Source organism: Salvelinus alpinus, chromosome 8 (genome assembly GCF_045679555.1).
Source record: "Salvelinus alpinus chromosome 8, SLU_Salpinus.1, whole genome shotgun sequence".
Taxonomy (NCBI): domain Eukaryota; kingdom Metazoa; phylum Chordata; class Actinopteri; order Salmoniformes; family Salmonidae; genus Salvelinus; species Salvelinus alpinus.
The window spans coordinates 58,075,588-58,099,951 of record NC_092093.1 but is presented as its reverse complement, the minus strand read 5'-3'; the positions used below and the strand labels follow the sequence as shown (position 1 = coordinate 58,099,951).

The window sequence follows — 24,364 nt, the reverse complement described above, 5'->3', positions numbered from 1 at the left end:
AGACAACTTCGCGGCCCTTATGTTTGACACCCCTGTTATAGAGTGTGTGAAAAGATATCAACAAGGCCATTAGGCTAAGCCCATATGTCAACAGAGGTAATCAAGACACTGGTGAGCAGTCTTTCAGTCCTGCTAATTTCCCAGAAAGACAGAGACAGACAGACAGGGAGTCATGGGAACAGCTGTCGTAGTTACCACCCCCCCCCACCAGACAAAATAATAATTATCCCCTGAGGAATGCCAGTATGGCGGCAATATGACTCTAAACATTAAGGTTGGCCCTTGCCCCTTCGGCTGTTGCTTTAACCAAGTGAGCAGTAACACTTTCAATACTTGGCAGGTGACATCACTGCACCTGTAGCTACGGATCACCTTGGAAACTCTGTAATGGCCGTGCTAATTAGCCTAGCGGCACAGCGCGGAAGACTGGGACGATTTACTATGTTTACACCACATGTGGCGTAAGGATATGAGCGACAGTTAAACAGTCGTAATGTCTGTGAACCCGGCAGCCGCACCAACCGTAATAACAGCCGATGCTGGGAAAACAAACGGCCACTTCAATCGTCATGACACAATGTAGTTTGGGTGCAGACTTGAAAAAACACCAAACCTCTGCTTTGTTGAGTCTATTATTTTACGGCTGGCCGTTCCTTCTAACCACAGCTTGGGACGAGGCACGTATCTTGCTTTCAAGCATACCAATGCATCAATAAAGCCTTGAACAGTGTGTAATCATGACTTAGCCCTTGTAGTAAATGAGACGTCGGTTTTCTAACCATAATATGCCTGGAAGGGAGAAAATGGACTGACATCTGTCAATACTTTGTTTGGATGTCCGTATTTAGACATGGGATTATATTTGACATTTAGATTTTTTATATATTGTATTTGGGAGAAAGGCAGATGCTGTGGTCACAATACGTCTGTCTGTTGTGGTCCCTATGTCTGTCTGTTGATGTTATATCTATGTAACGGATGTGAAATGGCTAGCTAGTTAGCGGGTACGCGCTAGTAGCATTTCAATCAGTTACGTCACTTGCTCTGAGACTTTAAGTAGGGTTTCCCCTTGCTGTGCAAGGGCCGTGGCCTTTGTGGAGCGATGGGTAACGATGCTTCGTGGGCGACCGTTGTTGATGTGTGCAGAGGGTCCCTGGTTCGCGCCCGAGGTCGGGGCGAGGGGACGTACTAAAGTTATACTGTTACATTGATGCTGTTGACCCGGATCACTGGTTGCTGCGGAAAAGGAGGAGGTTGAAAGGGGGGTGAGTGTAACGGATGTGAAATGGCTAGCTAGTTAGCGGGTACGCGCTAGTAGCATTTCAATCAGTTACGTCACTTGCTCTGAGACTTTAAGTAGGGTTTCCCCTTGCTGTGCAAGGGCCGCGGCTTTTGTGGAGCGATGGGTAACGACGCTTCGTGGGTGTCAGTTGTTGATGTGTGCAGAGGGTCCCTGGTTCGCGCCCGTGTCGGGACGAGGGGACGGTCTAAAGTTATACTGTTACATCTATCAAAATGTATCTGTCTATGTTTACAGAAAGTAGCATCACAAATCCACATTAAAGGTCAAGTCTGGGATATTTCCTGGTCATTTCAATGAATCATATAAACCCACTGAAGTACACTACATGACCAAAAGTATGTGGACACCTGCTCATCGAACATCTCATTCCAAAATCATGGGCATTAATATGGAATTGGTCCCCTCTTTGCTGCTATAATAGCCTCCGCTCTTCTGGGAAGGCTTTCCACTAAATGTTGGAACATTGCTGTGGGGACTTGCTTCCATTCAGGTCGGGCACTGATGTTGGGCGATTAGGCCTGGCTCACAGGCAGCATTCCAATTCATCCCAAAGGTGTTCAATGGGGTTGAGGTCAGGGCTGGCCAGTCAAGTTCTTCCACACCGGGGGCATTGTCATGCTGAAACAGGTAAGGGCCTTCCCCAAACTGTTGCCACAAAGTTGGAAACACAGAACCGTCTAGAATGTCATTGTATGCCGTAGCGTTACGATTTTCCTTCATTGGAACTAAGGGGCCTAGCCTGAACCATGAAAAACAGCCCCAAACCATTATTCCTCCTCCACCAAACTTTACAGTTGCCATTATACATTCAGGCAGGTAGCGTTCTCCTGGCATCCGGCTAACACAGATTAATTCGTCAGACTGCCAGATGGTGAAGTGTGATTCATCACTCCAGGGAACGCATTTCCACTGCTCCAGAGCCCAAGCTTTACACCACTTCAGTCGATGCTTGGCATTGCGCATGGTGATCTTAGGCTTGTGTTAGGCTGCTCGGGCCATGGAAACCCATTTCATGAAGCTCCCGACGAACAGTTCTTGTGCTGACGTTGCTTCCAGAGACAGTTTGGAACTCGATCGTGAGTGTTGCAAAACAGATAAACGTCACATGTTGTGACGTCATAACCTCCAGTTGTTTTTATCGATCCACTGCTGAGCAGCAGGGCTATGGATGACTCACTTGGGAAAACACACTCGTCTTTGTGCCCTACCAGAGTGATGTTAATGGAACCTGGACTGTTTTGTTCAGCCACTGTTTTTTAACTTGTGTATTTGCATGTAAACTTAAACGTAATCATTCAGTTGAGCTCAATTGAACATCTTCAGTACTGTGACACTATGCCTTAGAATGGATTGTTGTGATGTACATTAGAATAAGTAAACTGTCTTGTCCTATGTAAGGGGTGGGAGGATACTCACCCCTTTCCCACACAATAACATTCGGAGAAACACGTTTTGTTTGTATGGGTCCCCAGGAGGTATACAGAGACAGTAAAGCTTATACAGAGCCGGGCCAGTAAATGGGCTAAATGTGGCCATGCATGGCTGGAGAGAAGGGGACCAGTGTTTGTAATTTTTTAAATTATCTATTTAACCTTTATTTAACTAGGCAAGTCAGTTAAGAACAAATTCTTATTTACAATGACGGCCAACACCAACCAAACCCGGACGACGCTGGGCCAATTGTGCGCTGCCCTATGGGACTCCCAATCACGGAATTGAACCAGGGTGTCTGTAGTGACACCTCAACCACTGAGATGCAGTGCCTTAGACCCCTGCGCCGTGAAGATATATACAGCATACTACAAATTAGCAAAATGTATGATATATTACAAATTCTAATTTGTTGTGGCTAATGATAGCTAGGTGGCTAAGTGGTTAACGCTAATGTTAGCTAGCTGGCTAACGTTAGTTAGGCTAGGGGCAGGGTTTAAGGTTAGGAGTTAGGATAAAGGGTTAAGGTTAGGGGAAGGGTTAGCTTAAAGCGTTAGGGTTAGGGGAAGGGTTAGCTAACATGTTAAGTTATTGCAAAGTAGCTAAAAAGTAGTAAGTAGTTGCAAAGTTGCTAATTAGCTAAAATGCCTAAGTCGTCCGTGATGAGATTCGAACACGCAACTTGCGTTTGCGCCTAGCTACGCTAGGAGTTAGGGGTTAAACTTAGTGTTAAAGATGCACTATGTAGTGCCTGTAACGTAACAAAATGTGCAAAAAGTCAAGGGATCCGAATGCACTGTATACAAATTAAACTGTGCTATATACACTAGTAGACTAGTTTGATTAAATGTAAAAGCATTGGTCTCTTACCTTTCCAAGCCCAGCTGTCGCACCGACTTCTCCCATGTTGAACCTGCAAAAAAGACAAAACATAGACGTCTAAATCTTCATTCAACAGAGTGGATCATTATTCAAAACTCTTGAGATGGATTCAAGATGGCGACTGCCCAAATGGCACGCCTTCCTGAAGCACTTTCTGTTATCCTGCAGAGCCTCCCCATTATTCAGCAATGAGCGTTGAAGACCAGAGCAACATTAGCATACACTGAAAAAAGTGTATACTATCTATTTTGGACTGGATACATTTTCTATGGACACACCGGGGTGCAAACACACTTCTGACACCAATGTGGCAGATCTTTTCAAATGATTCACACACATACATGAAGAATTGAATCTTGAATCCAGTGGTTTCACATGTACACTGACCCTCATTATGACAGTAACACAGGTCTAAACCAAATGTTAGTGAAGGTGAACCACACAAACACACACACACTCACACGGGGGCGGCCATGCACCTCGACAGCCTCTTGGAACGCACTCCGCCTCACAGTAAGCTGTCATCCTCTGTGACTCACACGACTCGTGCAATTAGCAGAGGATTCCTTCTCGCTCTCCTCTCTTCCCTTCTCCTCCCTCTTGTTTGAACATACTTCAGACCGAGTGTGTTGAGGACATGCAACTCTGCTGAAAATTGATTTAATGACGCGGGGCAAAACAAACTACCTTTTTATTTTCTTGAAAGGCTTTGGGCTGATGGGCTTTTTGTTTCCAGGGACATTTCCATATACGCGAAAGGCCCCCTCCGGGTGAGAGAGTTGGGATTTACAGCTGTCTTACAGCTAAGTGCGAACTCCCAACTCACTGCCCCCCCAACCCCCTATCCTCCCATCTGATCTGAGGGTAGTTCAATGATCAATGAGTCAGTGCTAATTAGCTCTGTCGTTAGCTCATTTATTGCCTGGATATAGGCCCTCCTCGGATGAGAAGACATGTTCTCGACTGAGATGGCTGATGATGAAAACGTCCTGTTTAAAAAAGCAATTTAACTGCAATAGTTACTGTACTATATGCTGAGGAAGTAATTTCTGTACTTAAGTTGAATTCATTCAACTTAATCAACAATACATTTCTCGGTAACACCTTACCATAAGTTGCCCTTATACTTATGTAACTACACAGTAATAACTGTAGTAGGGACCCTGTATTAACACGTACTGTAGTTACATATTAACCGCTTTGTAATTGAGTTGAGCCATTTCTATGAGGGATTAGTTAACATTCTAGTCATTATTCTCAAAATGTACCTCGTTGGCTCAGCTGTTTTGATGCCAGCTACCAGCAAGAATACTGAACAAAAATATAAAACGCAACATGTAAAGTGGTGGTCCCATGTCTCATGAGCTGAAATAAAAGATCACAGAAATGTTCCATACGCACAAAAATCTTATTTCTCTCAAATTTTGTTCACACATTTGTTTACATCCTTGTTAGTGAGCATTTCTCCTTTGCCAAAATAATTCATCCACCTGACAGGTGTGGCATATCAAGAAGCTGATTAAACAGCATGATCATTACACAGGTGCACCTTTTGCCGAGGACAATAAAAGGCCACTGTAATATGTGCAGTTTTGTCACACAATACAGTTGATTTGCTGACTGCAGGAGTGTCCACCAGACTTGTTGCCAGATAATTGAATTTTCATTTCTCTACCATTAGCCATCTCCAACGTTCTTTTAGAACATTTGGCACTACGTCCAACTGGCCTCCAAACCGCAGACCACGTGTAACCATGCCAGCCCAGGACCTCCACATCCGGTTTCTTCACCTGTGGGATCGTCTGAGACCAGCCACCCAGACAGCTGATGAAACTAAGGAGTATTTCTGTCTGTAATGGGGGAAAACTCATTCTGATTGGCTGTGTCTGGCTCCCCAATGGGTGGGCCTGGCTCCCAAGTGGGTGGGCCTGTGCCCTACCAGGCCCACCCATGGCTGTGCCCTGTCCAGTCATGTGAAATCCATAGATTAGGGACTAATGAATTTTTTTAAATTGACTGATTTCCTTATATGAACTATAGCTCATTAAAATAATGTATATTTTTGTTCAGTATACATGTTTCTCTCTGATGGATACATCACCTGTGCTGTGGCGATTGGCAAAGTATACTGCGAGTAATGTACTGTATGTGTTGCTATTGGCTGCAAGACAGCGAACTATGCAAGGTTCCTTTAATGATTCCCCATTATATTGTTCCCATGGCTAAGCCAATAAAGAGGAGGGGGCGTTTGTTTACGTCAGTTTCTCGCTTACATCATGTGCACCTCCCCCCTTCCTCCTTCACTCTCCGCCACCCCAAAATGTTATGGTTATAATACAGCCTGAACATTGTCTATGAGTGAAGGCTACAACCACAACGTACTCCAATGATGAAGTGCGGCCATAACAAGATCATACATCCATGTGAATTTATTCTCTCATTAATACAATATTACGGACCCAGATTTATGCCGGGGCACATGGGAAAATGTCATGCGTGTTTGATGAGCTGTTTTCTAACTACGGTGCATGGAGGTTTTCTGACTCAGCTGACGTAAAGAGTCCAGGTTTTCAACGTCTGAAAAACTCCATCCGTCACAGGAGTTGTGTGGAGTGGTGGCGCCTCGCGTTGCTTTAGATTTGTGTGTTTATATTTCTGGATGCTTATAGTAGGTTCAGTAAATTGATTCGGGCCTGACAGAATAATGTATTTGTCCATTAAAGTGGTAAATGACCCCATGTAGAAGAATGTCGCAGAGCGCAACAGTGAAAGCGCTTATTGTTAAGTGTAAAAACTGGGCTGACAGGAGTAGGCCAACTTTGGATTTACAATAGAAAATGATTTTAAAAAGTTACTTACAATGCTATGGTAAAAATAAACTCTAAATTTGGCTAAAAATGTTTGTCTCGGAAAAGATAAGGAGAATTTTAGTCCCTCTTTCTCCTCAAGGAAAAAGACAATGGGCAGACTGCAGGATGACAATAGTTAGTTATTTTCAATGACAGACTAACCTATCCCTAGAGAGAATGTGGGGACAAAGTGAGAAAGAGAAAGAGAGAAAGAGAGGAGACGTGTGAGAAAGAAGGGAAGAGAGAGAGAGAGGTTTTTGTGGAGCATAGTTGTGACTACAACAGCTGTTTAGCAGCTCCCTGCTAATGGGTGCAGTGGCTCAGGGAATCAATGAGCGCAATAATGTGGTGGCACGTAATAACGCAGTGGTGTAATAACGTCCAGGTCTGTCCAGGGGTACAGTATATACAGGGAGTACCAGTACCAGACCACTGTCCAGGGGTACAGTATATACAGGGAGTACCAGTACCAGATCACTGTCCAGGGGTACAGTATATACAGGGAGTACCAGTACCAGATCACTGTCCAGGGGTACAGTATATACAGGGAGTACCAGTACCAGATCACTGTCCAGGGGTACAGTATATACAGGAAGTACCAGTACCAGACCACTGTCCAGGGGTAGAGTATATACAGGGAGTACCAGTACCAGACCACTGTCCAGGGGTACAGTATATACAGGAAGTACCAGTACCAGATCACTGTCCAGGGGTACAGTATATACAGGGAGTACCAGTACCAGATCACTGTCCAGGGGTACAGTATATACAGGGAGTACCAGTACCAGATCACTGTCCATGGGTACAGTATATACAGGGAGTACCAGTACCAGACCACTGTCCAGGGGTACAGTATATACAGGAAGTACCAGTACCAGATCACTGTCCAGGGGTACAGTATATACAGGGAGTACCAGTACCAGATCACTGTCCAGGGGTACAGTATATACAGGGAGTACCAGTACCAGACCACTGTCCAGGGGTACAGTATATACAGGGAGTACCAGTACCAGATCACTGTCCAGGGGAACAGTATATACAGGGAGTACCAGTACCAGATCACTGTCCATGGGTACAGTATATACAGGAAGTACCAGTACCAGATCACTGTCCAGGGGTACAGTATATACAGGAAGTACCAGTACCAGATCACTGTCCAGGGGTACAGTATATACCGGAAGTACCAGTACCAGATCACTGTCCAGGTGTACAGTATATACAGGAAGTACCAATACCAGACCACTGTCCAGGGGTACAGTATATACAGGGAGTACCAGTACCAGACTACTGTCCAGGGGTACAGTATATACAGGGAAAACCAGTACCAGATCACTGTCCAGGGGTACAGTATATACAGGAAGTACCAGTACCAGATCACTGTCCAGGGGTACAGTATATACAGGAAGTACCAGTACCAGATCACTGTCCAGGGGAACAGTATATACAGGAAGTACCAATACCAGATCACTGTCCAGGGGTACAGTATATACAGGAAATACCAGTACCAGATCACTGTCCAGGGGTATAATATATACAGGGAGTACCAGTACCAGATCACTGTCCCGGGGTACAGTATATACAGGGAGTACCAGTACCAGATCACTGTCCAGGGGTGCAGTATATACAGGGAGTACCAGTACCAGATCACTTTCCAGGGGTGCAGTATATACAGGAAGTACCAGTACCAGATCACTGTCCAGGGGTACAGTATATACAGGGAGTACCAGTACCAGACTACTGTCCAGGGGTACAGTATATACAGGGAAAACCAGTACCAGATCACTGTCCAGGGGTACAGTATATACAGGAAGTACCAGTACCAGATCACTGTCCAGGGGTACAGTATATACAGGAAGTACCAGTACCAGATCACTGTCCAGGGGAACAGTATATACAGGAAGTACCAATACCAGATCACTGTCCAGGGGTACAGTATATACAGGAAATACCAGTACCAGATCACTGTCCAGGGGTATAATATATACAGGGAGTACCAGTACCAGATCACTGTCCCGGGGTACAGTATATACAGGGAGTACCAGTACCAGATCACTGTCCAGGGGTATAATATATACAGGGAGTACCAGTACCAGATCACTGTCCCGGGGTACAGTATATACAGGGAGTACCAGTACCAGATCACTGTCCAGGGGTGCAGTATATACAGGGAGTACCAGTACCAGATCACTTTCCAGGGGTGCAGTATATACAGGAAGTACCAGTACCAGATCACTGTCCAGGGGTACAGTATATACAGGGAGTACCAGTACCAGACCACTGCCCAGGGGTAAAGTATATACAGGAAGTACCAGTACCAGATCACTGTCCAGGGGTACAGTATATACAGGGAGTACCAGTACCAGATCACTGTCCAGGGGTACAATATATACAGGAAGTACCAGTACCAGATCACTGTCCAGGGGTATAATATATACAGGGAGTACCAGTACCAGATCACTGTCCCGGGGTACAGTATATACAGGAAATACCAGTACCAGATCACTGTCCAGGGGTATAATATATACAGGGAGTACCAGTACCAGATCACTGTCCCGGGGTACAGTATATACAGGGAGTACCAGTACCAGATCACTGTCCAGGGGTGCAGTATATACAGGGAGTACCAGTACCAGATCACTTTCCAGGGGTGCAGTATATACAGGAAGTACCAGTACCAGATCACTGTCCAGGGGTACAGTATATACAGGGAGTACCAGTACCAGACCACTGCCCAGGGGTAAAGTATATACAGGAAGTACCAGTACCAGATCACTGTCCAGGGGTACAGTATATACAGGGAGTACCAGTACCAGATCACTGTCCAGGGGTACAGTATATACAGGAAGTACCAGTACCAGATCACTGTCCAGGGGTATGTCCCCTGGACATACTTCCTGTATATACTGTACCCCTGGACAGTGATCTGGTACTGGTACTTCCTTTATATACTGTACCCCTGGACATACTTCCTGTATATACTGTACCCCTGCACAGTGATCTGGTACTGGTACTTCCTGTATATACTGTACCCATGGACATACTTCCTGTATATACTGTACCCCTGCACAGTGATCTACAGTGTTAACTGTATATAGCTCCATTCTTGTGTATTTTATTCTTCTCGTGTCACTTTAAAAAACATATCTTTCTACATTTTTACTCTGCATCGTTGGGAAGGGCTCTTAAGCAAGAATTTCAATGTAAAGTGTACACCTGTTGTATTCGGCACTGTCACATGGGCTCCCTCTCCGGCCTCTAGGTCACCAGGCTGCTCGTTATTGCGCCACCTGTCACCAGCGTTAAGCGCATAATGACACTCACCTGGACTCCATCACCTCCTTGATTACCTGCCCTTTATATGTCACTCCCTTTGGTTTCTTCCCCAGTCGTCATTGTTCCTGTTTCATGTCGGTGCGCTGTTTGTTTTATTTTGTTTTGTTTTGTTTTGTTTTGTTCTGTTTTGTTTCTGATTCGATTTTTTAAAGATTTGAATTCATTTTTTATTTAACCTTTATTTAAGTTGTTTCCTGTTCATTTTCGTATTATAATGACGTGTCTACCACTTAAGTCATGAAATACATGAATCACCATTCATGACCATTGTTTTATCTCATCATGTTTCCTCTTTGATCGCTGACCTTGTTTTTCTAAGGACAGTGCTTTGATATGTACACATTCAAATGCGGTAGCTCAAACCGTAGGGTGCCAATTAGACCAGTCGACCGCAGCCCGTCGACAAGAGCCCACATCTAGGCTATAGTGTGATGCACTGATCTGGATATCACTGGGAGAGAAGCACTTCACTTAGACACAAGCAGTCTGGTGGATCAACGAAGCCTCAGAAGTCCTAATTATAACATGTGTCTGTCAACACGGATACAACGCCCCTGCCTAGATAATGCTACATACCTGGGTTAGCCTAACACTGATTACTGTACATAGTGAATTTAATGCAGATTTACTGCTACTTCCCTTAGTCTTTCTCTCTTTATCACTCTATGATGCCATGGTCACAGGAATGGTGGAAATCACCTGGGCATTAGGTCATAACTCAAAGGAGGTAGCCAATAAAACGGCGAGAGTGAGGCCTCCAGTGTGTCCATACAAACAGCACATAAAAAAGGAGAGAGAGCAAGCTGTTAGGAAGGTAGGAAGGACACGAGGAAGAACAAAAGAACCCTCAAATAGTTTTCTTTGAGTTTCTATTTGTGGTGTTCATTCGAAACAGCTTGTAACAGTTAATTTTTCCAAAACAACAATGAGCAATTCAGAAACACCTGTGGTGAAGACAGTCTAAAAACAATCCCTCAGCTCCCCCAGCAGAAAAACAACCGTGGTTTCCTTCTGCTGAGAGTGAGACATTTTAAAGGCTGTCTGTGCTGCGGAGCACAATGTTTTCATATGGCTGAAAATGGGTTATTCTACAGATGATGGCTGTTCGGGGAAAACAAGGCCTAAAACACCCCAAAAGTCTTTCTGAACAACATGCGAAATCTACCAAACCAGACTCCTACAAGCCTGTACAATGCTTCGACAATGTAAACAAATTGTGGTTGAGACATCTTGTAAAAACCTGCAAACTACCATAGAAATTCCTTTAAAGAAAACAGGGAAATTTTTTCAGTTTATGTGCATTGTGGGATTCAATTGCAGTCATGTAATTTTTGGGGGGAATATCAAAGACCGAGGTCCTCTGTGGATTGTTAAACTACAGTACTGAGAGCTAATTGCATTTTTGGTTGAGCTTACAGACGTTGAGTTTTTGTGTAGTTATGGCGATAGAGGAGGACATAAGACATAAAGACCTGTTCCTTCATGGAAGTCTCTTAATGATGACCTCATCTTAACCTCTACTTCTCCTATTCAATTGGAAACAGACGGACAGACAAACTGACGGACGTACACCTGGTAAACATGGCTGCAGCTCCCTCGCTGACTGACCAAGCACACATCCGAGGTTAGGCCAAGTCAGTAGAGGGCCAAATCGAGGGGCCCACTCAAGGCAAGACCGCTAAGTCGATTTTTGCAAGATTTCACTATTCTTCACTGTTATTAGTCGGGACAAGGGGTGCAATCCAGACGGAGAAGATACGACTGAAGCTCTGGCACAGATGCTTTTCACCTCCCACCTCCACACAGCCTACTGTGGGACACGTCTACAACGTTATTATTTTGTTTGACATTTTGTTTACATTAATTCTGACCAATAACGTAGCTAGTGGAAACTGAAAGTTGTCAGGACCCCATCCTCTCCTTGGTCCGTGCTGCCTGCATCCCTATGAAACGGTTCCATGGTGTGATGGATTTTTTTGTTGTTGTGTGAATTGGGCTGCACATCCTGGGGAAGATGATTCTTATAGCAGGACACTCAGAGCTATTAATGACAAAAACAGGAGTCACCTTTTGGACGTTTTGTCATTTTTGCTGGCAGCTCTTGAATGTGGTGATAGGTGAAAAAGTCTTGTTGCTGGTGTCCTGACAAGCCCAACGGAGCTCATACACACACTGCCTACTACACTCCAAGGGTAAATCTCTATTACTATTTCGACTAGTAATTTTTACTAGTAAAGTTTACAAAGTAAGATGCACGTAGGTTTCTCGAGTGTTTCAAATATTCACTTCTTAATATCAATTTAACCGACACCACTTTGGCTTTTCTCAAGGAACATTTTGGTTTAGGTCTACTAGAAAAAACTTTTTTTTTTACCTTTTTTTATTTTACTTTTTTTATTTTATTTAACCTTTATTTAACTAGGAAAGCCACTTAAGAACAAATTCTTATTTACAATGACGGCCTACCCCGGCCAAACACTAACCCGGACGACAATTGTGCGCTGCCCTATGGGACTCCCAATCACGGCCGGTTGTGATACAGCCTGGAATCGAATCAGGGTCTGTAGTGATGCCTCTAGCACTGAGATGCAGTGCCTTAGACCGCTGTGCCACTCGGGAGCCTAAACCCACACTTTTGACTTACCTCACATTACAAGGGCAGTTCAACGGTAGACTACACTATCTCAGCTGTCCCAGTCCCAGTCTCTCTTCACATAGCAGTACCCTTTCTCTCGCCACAGCACTCTCTTATAGCAGCCAGGCAAATTTGTAATCCCCCTTTCATCTCTGACTTCACCTAGGGTTGCCTCCACAGAAGGGCTACTTGTTTTCGCTCCCTCTCTCGCTCCTTCACTTCCCTCTGCCTTCTGAGGGCCGCACGCCTCCTCCCCGGCATATTCTATACAGTAGAGATGTATTCCCTGCCAACAGAGACAGAGGCAGGGAGATGTCATTTTTGTGCACGACCAGGAAATACACCGAGCTCGCGTCGGGATGCAATGAGGATACAGTGGCGAGGGCGATAAGTGAGCGTGCGCCTCGTGAAGTTTTCCTAAAGTTCTATTAGTATGTTGTTAAGGCCATGTTGACTAGCCACCCCTCCAGCCTTCAAGCCCATACAGTACAGTACACACACCACCATAACATACTCAAAGGCCACTTGGACCTGGAGGAAATATAAAAACAAAGGAAATGGTGTTGACTGTTGGACAATCAGATAACCTTCCCTGTGTGAAGGAGTGCTTCTTGTTTGGGCTTGGCTTCCCCCTTAGCTAGCGCTGTGATGTCATAGCTGCTGGTCAACGAAGTGCACTGCAATGAACCACTCACTGTTGAATGCTGCTAACAGGGATCCTCAACATAATGCAGTGCATCAAATGCTGTCAGAAGTCCTAGGCTGGAATTCAACCAAGCACGCACTGTGGTAAACCTGGATTGCAATAACACATATTGCAGAGCCAAACAAAACCCCCAAAATGATGTAATCATTTTGACAATATCTAATTAAACTCCTCTTTCCGCAGTACAAGATTAGCAAAGTGTGAATTTGATGGATTCTGTCTCCCTTGCAACTCAACACAGCGCAGTACATCCCCAACCAATCAGGTTTATTGTACTGTAAGTTTCTCCTGTCAGCAGTAAACAGATGTGAGATCCCGTGACACACTTTGAGATAGTAGACTCTAGTCTACTGCTATGAATAGAAAGTCAGAAAGCAATAAAAGTAGGAATACTGATTCCCATGATAAAACCACCTAAACTTTTGTTTTAGAGCCCCATATGACATCACTATCTAGAGACAGTAGAAAATAGATGTTGGCAATGTTCTCTATAACATCACTTGGTGCCAGTTCATTTCAGTTCAGTTCCAAAGGGTTCTACGTGGAACCAAAAAGGGTTTTCCTATAGGGACAGCCGATGAATGGTTTTGGAACCCTTTGTTCTAAGAGTGTGCGTAGAATTAGAACGAAGCTATTACTAGAACAGATATTCAGGTCCAGTTGCTGTCCCTGACGTTTCAGCAAGGCCAAACAATGACTCCAAAGTATCAATCGATAGCTTGTTTGAACACAGTGTTCTTTAGGGACACTACTTTGTTACCACACTGCTACAGTCTGTTGTAGGTTATATCAGGCTGAAAGTCCTCCCTGAAGATGCACACCAAGCCAAGCGCAGCATTTCCCTGAAAATGGAACAGAACTGTCACTAGCACGAGGAAAAACAATAACGAACCTGTAACTTAATATAAAGTCAGTTTACCAGGACCATAATTCGAAACCGTCAACATGTCTAACTTTAGAAGTAGAGCTGAGTTAATAGTAAGTGTGTTGTGTTCACACAGTGGTCAAATGTAGCTACAGATTAGAGGCCATATCAATCATCATGATTCTGGTTAAGAAATCGAGTCCAACCAGCTACTGTGGAGGATTCCCTTACAGAAAAACCACATAAAGTGTTCCAAAAACACATGATCTTGATCTTATGTGAAGTTAATGTGATAACATGTGACAACATGTAAAGCAACATGTGCTAACATGAAACTAAATATGTGAATACATGTGATCACCTGTGAAGTGTTGCAAAAGCACATTTTCTCACATGATTTCACATCTGAAATTTCACATGAAATCTAGAGATTTCCCACATCTGAAATCATATGTTTTTTCTGTAAGGATTGTAATGAGCGTTTCCAATGATATTATCCTTATATACACTGAGTGTACAAAACATTGAGAACACCTGCTCTTTCCATAACAGAGACTGACCAGGCGAATCCAGGTGAAAGTTAAAACCAATTTAATCAGTAGATTATGTCTCATCGCTGCAACTCAATGGGCTTTGGAGGCAAAGGTCAAGCATCCTCTGAAACATGACCTGTCAAACCACACTTCTTAACATCCAACCGCACCAATCTGTCAGAGGAAACACCATTCAACTGATGACCAAGGTCCACCTACAGGCACCGGGCCCGCCACAAGAGCACGATGAGCCAAGTAAAGCCCCCCCCCAGCCAAACCTTCCCCTAACGACGCTCCCCTAATGACGCTGGGCCAATTGTGCGCCGCCCTAAGGAACTCCCGATGACGGCCAGTTGTGAAACAGCCTGGGATCGAACCCAGGTCTGCACCACTCGGGAGGACTCCAAAAGACAGATTTTTAAGACAATTGAGACATGGATTGTGTATGTGTGCTATTCAGAGGTGGAATGGGTAAGACAAAAGACTGAAGTGCCGTTGAACGGGTATGGTAGTAGGTGCCAGGTGCACCGGATTGTGTCAAGAACTGCAACTCTGCTGGGTTTTTAACGGCCAACAGTTTCCCGTGTGTATCAAGAAGGGTCCACCACCCAAAGGACATCCAGTTGACTTGACACAACTGTGGGAAGCGTTGGAGTCAACATGGGCCAGCATCCCTGTGGAACGCTTTCAACACCTTGTAGAGTCCATGCCCTGACGAATTGAGGCTGTTCTGAGGGCAAAAAGGTGTTCAACTCAATATTAGGACGGCATTCCTAATCTTTGGTACACTCAGTGTATACTGTAACAGGGAGTAAATAGTATGACCTAAGAGTAACAGCAAAATTCAACAGAGGTTAGTTAGAGCAGGGGTTCTGAAACGTTTTCACTCAGGCCCCCCTTCCAGCATTGGGGAACAATAATAATAATATAGTTATAATATACTATACAGTAGTATATTATAGTATACTACCCCCACAGTTTGGGAACTACTGAGGTAGAGAATAACTTGCTCTTCACACCACTGTATAGTAGAGAGGAGACAGGAGCCATGCTCGAGCTTAACCTTTACACCTTTGGCGACAACGTGTCACAACGCAAAGGAACTGAAGGAACTAGATTGAGGAGGCGTTTCAGGAGAGTATTTTGAGGAGGTAGCCTACGTGAGAAAGAACACTAGCATGGAGGAATGAGACATCAACAGGAATGACAGGAAAGGGGGATGACAGAGAGTGAAAGAAGAGTATAAAAGGGTGATCTGGAACAGGGGTAGACAGATGTAGTGAGGCATGCAGAGTGACACACAAACAACCTCCCACAACCTCCGACCACCAGCACACCGTGCTCTGCTGGGTTCCCATTGGTTCCCCTGGGGCCCCAAACTTTGACCTTTGTGAGCCATGCTGAGGACCTTGGGAGACAGCCGCCACGTCTGGGGGCGTAGAGACTCGCGTTCACTTCCCCAGGTGTCCATCTTACAACGCCAACCATAGTACAACACCCGCCCTGTCACGGAGGACCAATGTGGTCATGTACATTAGCTCTAAGTAAAAGAAGAAGAGAAATGTAAGCTGACATGAATCCAGATGGAATCCAAATCATCCAATCATATAGGGATTCAGTCATGTTCTGTGTTGGAAGGAACAGTACATAAGGGATGGACAGCCAGGTCATCCGTGATACAAGTCAGTATTTGACGTGGAAACCGGCAACTAGGGGCAACAGTGAGCACTGTTACCTTCAAGTTGGTTTTGGTTTTGCTAGGTCATAGTTGACGGGAAAGGTGGATGGATGTAAGCATTTGTCTCTGACTACAAAGGTTGCAAGTTCAAGTCCAGCAATGGAAAGGTGTTTTTGAGTTTTTTCTTTTAAGCCTATCCCAAACCTTAACCATTCTGAGTTAATGTCTAACCTTAAGATTTCTGAGTTAATGCATTAATGTAACCCCAACCTTAAACATTTAGAGTTAATTTGATGTTTAAGAAACATGGATAAGTGTCTAATACTGACGTGAGACTGTGAGAACTAGTTGGGGATGAAAAGGCCAGTACATAAGGGAAGGAAGGGCCAGTACATAAAGGATGGAAGGGCCAGTACATAAGGGAAGGAAGGGCCAGTACATAAGGATGGAAGGGCCAGTACATAAGGGAAGGAAGGGCCAGTACATAAGGATGGAAGGGCCAGTACATAAGGGAAGGAAGGGCCAGAACATAAGGGATGGAAGGGCCAGTACATAAGGGATGGAAGGGCCAGTACATAAGGGAAGGAAGGGCCAGTACATAAGGGAAGGAAGGGCCAGTACATAAGGGATGGAAGGGCCAGTACATAAGGGAAGGAAGGGCCAGTACATAAGGGAAGGAAGGGCCAGTACATAAGGATGGAAGGGCCAGTACATAAGGGAAGGAAGGGCCAGTACATAAGGGAAGGAAGGGCCAGTACATAAAGGATGGAAGGGCCAGTACATAAGGGAAGGAAGGGCCAGTACATAAAGGATGGAAGGGCCAGTACATAAGGGAAGGAAGGGCCAGTACATAAAGGATGGAAGGGCCAGTACATAAAGGATGGAAGGGCCAGTACATAAGGGATGGAAGGGCCAGTACATAACAGATAGAAGGGCCAGTACATAAGGGAAGGAAGGGCCAGTATATAAGGGATGGAAGAGAAGGGCCACTACATAAGGGATGGAAGAGAAGGGCCACTACATAAGGGATGGAAGAGAAGGGCCAGTACATAAGGGATGGAAGAGAAGGGCCAGTACATAAGGGATGGAAGAGAAGGGCCAGTACATAAGGGATGGAAGAGAAGGCCCACTACATAAGGGATGGAAGAGAAGGGCCACTACATAAGAAATGGAAGAGAAGGGCCACTACATAAGGAATGGAAGAGAAGGGCCACTACATAAGGAATGGAAGGGCCAGGGCCCGGTTGCACAAAACATCTTAAGGGTTTACCTTCAGGAATAATTGTCCCTTACCTAAGGGAATTATTTAAGGGCGATACATAAAGCCACTCAAACATTTCTGTAGGTAAGGGCATAATGTCATTGTTCTATTTGTGATTTTACAGTAGTTTGAAGACATGTTAGACAGAAAGAGTCTCTGGTTACCATAGAGACAACCTGATTCACTTAATGAACTTTTGGAAGATCGCAAAATAGAACTCATATATTGAAGAGAGGAAACAAATTATTCAGAAGATAATAAAACAAAACATTTATTTTTGTTACTTTTATCTCAACTTGTTTCTATTAGTTTCTAGCACATCAAGGTAACTTACTGAGTAGGCAGCTAGCTAGCCAGCTAGCTTTGTAGCCATGGATTGTGCACACTATTTAGCTACCTAGCTAGCAAGCTGGTGGATGTTTTCCTTTTGAAACCAGGGCAGAGGAAAGCAAAATTCACTTCCACAAATGTTGTTTACATTGATATTCATACTTAAGGAAGCACTTAAGGGACCTCATGGGCACCCTTAACTTTTTCACTTATCTTAAGGGGGAAATTAGCCTTAACATGTTTTGTGCAACTGACTTAAAGTTAAGGACACTTTAAGTAAAAAGATAAGGTGGAAATTAGCTTAAGATGTTTTATGGAACCGAGCCCAGTACATAGGGGATGGAAGGGAAGTGCCAAGGCCCGGTTGCATAAAACATCTTAAGGGTTTACCTTAAGGAATAATGTTCCGTTACCTAAGGGAATTGTTTAAGGGCGTAGCATTTAGCCCCTCAAAAATGTCCTTAGGTAAGGGCCTACTTAGGGGGTTTTACGGTAGTTTGAAGACATGTATGGCAGAAAGAGTCTCTGACTACCATGGAGAAGGCCTGATTCACTGACTAAATGTCTCGTCAAAGAGATCTCTTTAATTTTGTGAGATAGCAAAATAGAACTTCTCTAAATTTTATGAATTTTATGAATATGAATTTTGTCTTGCTGCTTTTTGTTCTATGTTGCTCTGTCTGTATGCTACGTCTTGCTTGTCCTATGTTGCTCTGTCTGTATGCTATGTCTTGCTTGTCCTATGTTGCTATGTCTTGCTTGTTCTATGTTGCTATTGTCTATATTGTAATTGTTTTTAATAACCTGCCCAGGGACTGCGGTTGAAAATTAGCCGGCTGGCTAAAACCGGCACTTTTACTGAAACGTTGATTAATGTGCACTGTCCCTGTAAAAATTAAAATAAACTCAAACTCAAACTCAATCAAGACAGTATAACCAAATTGATTCAGAAGATAATAAAACACGTTTCTTTTAGTTACTTTTTTCTCAACATGTTTATATTTCTTTCTAGTACGTCAAGCTAGCTTACAGTGTTGCTATAGCTAACTAGCCAAGTAGCTTTGCAGCCATGGATTGTAACTATAGTGTCCTCAATTATTTAGCCAAGAGCACCGTCTAAAGTGAACACTATTATTTACCCAAGAGCACCGTCTATAGTGAACACTATTATTTACCCAAGAGCACCATCTATAGTGAACACTATTATTTACCCAAGAGCACCGTCTATAGTGAACACTATTATTTACCCAAGAGCACCGTCTATAGTGAACACTATTATTTACCCAAGAGCACCGTCTATAGTGAACACTATTATTTACCCAAGAGCACCGTCTATAGTGAACACTATTATTTACCCAAGAGCACCGTCTATAGTGAACACTATTATTTACCCAAGAGCACCGTCTATAGTGAACACTATTATTTACCCAAGAGCACCGTCTATAGTGAACACTATTATTTACCCAAGAGCACCAGCTATAGTGAACACTATTATTTACCCAAGATCACCGTCTATAGTGAACACTATTATTTACCCAAGAGCACCGTCTATAGTGAACACTATTATTTACCCAAGAGCACCGTCTATAATGAACACTATTATTTACCCAAGAGTACCGTCTATAGTGAACACTATTATTTACCCAAGAGCACCATCTATAGTGAACACTATTATTTACCCACGAGCACCGTCTATAGTGAACACTATTATTTACCCAAGAGCACCGTCTATAGTGAACACTATTATTTACCCAAGAGCACCGTCTATAGTGAACACTATTATTTACCCAAGAGCACCGTCTCTAGTGAACACTATTATTTACCCACAAGCACCGTCTATAGTGAACACTATTATTTACCCAGAGCACCGTCTATAGTGAACACTATTATTTACCCAAGAGCACCGTCTATAGTGAACACTATTATTTACCCAAGAGCACCGTCTCTAGTGAACACTATTATTTACCCAAGAGCACCGTCTATAGTGAACACTATTATTTACCCAAGAGCACCGTCTATAGTGAACACTATTATTTACCCAAGAGCACCATCTATAGTGAACACTATTATTTACCCAAGAGCACCGTCTATAGTGAACACTATTATTTACCCAAGAGCACCGTCTATAGTGAACACTATTATTTACCCAAGAGCACCGTCTCTAGTGAACACTATTATTTACCCACAAGCACCGTCTATAGTGAACACTATTATTTACCCAAGAGCACCGTCTATAGTGAACACTATTATTTACCCACGAGCACCGTCTATAGTGAACACTATTATTTACCCAAGAGCACCGTCTATAGTGAACACTAGTATTTACCCAAGAGCACCGTCTATAGTGAACACTGTTATTTACCCACGAGCACCGTCTATAGTGAACACTATTATTTACCCACGAGCACCGTCTATAGTGACCACTATTATTTACCCAAGAGCACCATCTATAGTGAACACTATTATTTACCCACGAGCACCGTCTATAGTGAACACTATTATTTACCCAAGAGCACCGTCTATAGTGAACACTATTATTTACCCACGAGCACCGTCTATAGTGAACACTATTATTTCTGCTTATATTATCTGTTCATTGCATTCTGACTTCAACTGACTTCAGCATTGCCGTAACTTTCCACTGTATTATGTTTGGCAGCCTATTTTCATCAGTATTCTGGAATTGTCCCGGGGTATTTGAGAGAAAAAAGTCTGTTAACTCAGCTGTTTACAATAGAACAGCGTTGTCCTGTCTAGACGGAGGTTTACAGGTGATACATAATTCCAACTTTTTACCCCAAAAAACTATTTATACATAGCACACAAAGTTCCACTTGGTTTTTCAAAACTTGGTGATTCTTTGATCGATTGTTTTCGTTAAGTCTTTTGACGTAACACCGTGCATGCTAACACTAGGGTCAGACAGGCGTTTCAAAGGTTCTTACGCAACTTGAAGACCCCGCACATCATTTAAAACATTTTATGATTGTACTCTACACGTGAGACAGACCACCTTCGCTCTGAATTTTCGGTGGGGGTTTGAATGCACTTCTGTCAGGGCAGCATGGGAGTGAGGGAGTTTTTTATTTTCATTATGTTTATCCCCATCTTGAGTGCAGATGTTGTGGCTTATATTGCTACTCGGAGAGATTTGTGCCAGTGGTTTGCAGCAGCAACAGCGGGGCCTGTGTTGGGCCGCGGCGCAGACCAGGTCTCAGGTTCTGGTCTGAAAACCCTGGTGTCGGGCCAGTGGGTAACCTGATCTAGGCGTGGACTGGGCTGTAACCTCCGCTCAACCCCACCCTGCAGCCCCAGCTGGCCCATGTCCCACTCACTGGGGTGGATGCTCCCTCTACAGACTTCAACCCTTTTATTGTCCCCAGCACAAGGTGAAAAATATCTGGGATACTTTAGTTCAGCTCATGAAACATGGGACCAACACTTTACATATTGCGTTCATATTTTTCTTCAATGTACATTCCTGCACGTGTTCGTGTCTGTAAATGAGGTAGAAATGACATCACACTTTAATGGGAGTGTAGTAGAGAAGATTGGTACTCACAGTTGAAGTTGGGTTCTATGCTGTCTCCTGCTAGCAGACTGTTGATGGTAACCTGGTAGATGATGTGTAGCAGCAGGAAAGCCATACCGGTGAAGCACAGGGACTTAAGCAGGCGCCCTGTGTGACCTGAAAGAGAGAGAAATGATCCTCTAAGGTTTCTTCTCGGATACTGAGGTCCAGTGCAGAATTCAGATTGAATAGTTACCACAACATTAGAGGGTCTGTCAAGTCAAATAGTTGTAGTGTAACTACTTCCTAGTTATGGTTCAGATTTTCCTCGTGATGAAAGAGTAATAAGACTATGAGACAAATGTTAACTTCATTAGGACGAATAAACATTTGTATTTCAACAATTTCATAAGTGGTCTCACGTCATTAGTAAGGCCATACTTTAAAAACACAATGCATTTTACCTAATCATATTCGATGCATGACAGAGCTAAAAAACACTCGCAACTAACTATTCATCGCGCAATACTCCACCGACTGTAGGGTAACATTAGATACTTGTAATTGACAGAGTGGAGACCTCACGGCCCAGTTATAGGGTTTCCAGTTCACATAGCTTAACCTGTCTGGTCCCATCCTAATAGGCCAGGCCTGCAGTAATCCACCTCCATTAATCCTAATACAGTACTGTATTACAGGTTTCCCCGCTGACCAGGGCCAGTAATATCCCAGTGATATTTTTGGCAGGCCGGTGGCCATCCGTCATGTTTGGGCCAACCTAAACACATGGTGACCTCTAAAGTCAAATGTGATGGATAAAACAGAGCTCAACAACTAGTGATGATTGGCCGACTGTCTGGTTTGATGGCTGATTGGACGGGTTGCTTAGAGATGTTGATAGGAGTGATTAGGGGACGATGCAGATCAGAGGTGTCTGGATGTCTTGCAGGGAAAAAGTATGGTAAAGCAGTGGGAAGTGGACAAGAACAAACCCCTGAATGGAAATGCTTTAGCTGGTTCAGTCGATTAGTACAACTGTCACGCCCTGATCTGTTTCACCTGTCTTTGTGATTGTCTCCACCCTCCTCCAGGTGTTGCCCATCTTCCCCATTATCCCCTGTGCATTTATACCTGTGTTTTCTGTTTGTCTGAGTTTTCCCCCCTTGCTCCTGCCTTGTCTATTTTCTTGTTTTCCCAGTTTTGTCTTTTGTGCCTGCCCTGACCCTGACACTGCCTGCCGTCCTGTACCTTTGCCCTCTACTCTGGATTACTGACCTCTGCCTGCCCTGACCATGACCCTGAGCCTGCCTGCCGTCCGGTACCTTTGCCCCACTACTCTAGATTACCAACCCCTGCCTGACCTGACGCTGAGCCTGCCTGCCATCCTGTACCTTTGCCTGCCAGTGTTCGAATTAATACATTTTTTGTTACTTCGACATTGTCTGCACCTGGGTCTTACCTTCAAACGTGTTAGTATGAACTGGCCATGACTGACCCAGCAGACTCGGACCAGCTGCGCAACTCCATCGCCTCCCAAGGAGCTGTCATTGGAAGGCACGAGGAGTTGCTTCATGGTCTGATGGAATGGTTCCAGGTCGTGGCTGAACATCACGAACAAGCATTCGACACATTATGGGAGCAAGTCCGTGGGTTGTCTACTAGGCAGCCTACCACGGCGGTAACCTCTCGGCCCCTCAGTAACCCGGTTGGTAGCAGTGCCGTCACCCCGGTTTCCCGGGAACCCCGCTTACCTCCCCTGGAGCACATCGATGGAGAGTCAGGCACTTGTCGGGCGTTTCTCGCTCAGCGTTCCCTCGTCATGGAGCTGCAACCTTCCTCTTTTCCCTCAGACCGCTTTAAGATAGTTTACCTCATCACGCTGATGTCCGGGAGGGCCCTCGCTTGGGCTACTGCCGTTTGGGAACAACAGTCGGCCATATGCTTCAGTCTGGAGGATTCGTGGCGGAGGTGAGAAGTTAGAGGCTCCGTGGTCTGGGAGAGAGGCTGCCTGGAAGTTGCTTCGGGAGGATTCCCTCACTGTGGCAAACTATGCGATGGAGTTATGCACGCTAGCAGCGGAGGGTACCTGGAACCCGGAAGCACGGTTCGACACATTCCTGCACGGATTATCGGAGGAGATAAAGGATGAGCTGGCAGCCCAAGAACTACCGACGGATCTTGACTCTCATCGCTTTAACCATCGGGATCGATGGTCGGCTACGGGAACGTAGGATGGAGAAGAGGTCCTATTGTGGTCCCAATCGCTCACTCAAGGATCCCACCTTGCATCTGATGAACTCCGGAAGTCCCCGGCATCTACGTCCCTGAGAGGATCCGAGCTTACCCGAGTCCCTCCAAGAGCCTCCGGAGACTGCCGATTCACCTCTTCCCGAGCCGATGCAGCTCGGCAGGGCTAGGCTGTCTCCAGCCAAACACGTACACAGACTTGACACCCAGAGTTGTCTGTATTGCGGTACTGCCGGTCATTATGTGTCTACCTGTCCCTTCAAGAGACCTAGCTCATTCGTTGGATTGAGTACTCTGCTGGGTCTTAAAGATAATTTTTTGTCTCCCCTGGCTCGCCCCCCTCTTCGTGCCATCCTGCAGTTGGGCGACCAGGGCGACCACCCCTTTGCTGTTCGTCCTCTGTTGCCCCGTACCCTCCGTATACTTCCTACATTTCCTGTGTCTAGAATTAAACCCATGTCTCACAGTCCTTTGTCTCCTGTTTTTCCCCTTGCTCCTGCCTTGTCTACTTTCCTGTTTTCTAATTTTGTCCTTTCTGCCTGCCCTGACCCTGACCCTAACCCTGCCTGCCATCTGGTACCTTTGCCCCACTACTCTGGATTACCGTCCTCTGCCTGACTTGACCCTAAGCCTGCCTGCCATCCTGTACCTTTGCCTGCCAGTGTTCAAATTAATAAACCTTTGTTACTTCAACATTGTCTGCACCTGGGTCTTACCTTCAAACGTGTAACAACATCTAACCAGGAAGCAGAAAAGCCCACTCAGTTCATGGCAGATCCAAACAAGATGTTGGCAGGTTT

At 44.7% G+C, this 24,364-nt stretch overlaps 1 protein-coding gene across 1 annotated transcript in view; it reads right to left on the bottom strand.

Moving 5' to 3' along the window:
* The window catches only part of LOC139583347 (piezo-type mechanosensitive ion channel component 2-like), a 198,063-nt gene that overhangs the window by 122,517 nt on the left and 51,182 nt on the right, over positions 1 to 24,364 (bottom strand). Inside the window, exons 3-4 of the mRNA XM_071414313.1 lie at positions 21,369 to 21,494; positions 3,605 to 3,647 (exon numbers count right to left, since the gene is read on the bottom strand). Coding sequence (XP_071270414.1) covers positions 3,605 to 3,647; positions 21,369 to 21,494 — 169 coding nt within the window. The remainder of the gene's footprint in view (positions 1 to 3,604; positions 3,648 to 21,368; positions 21,495 to 24,364) is intronic.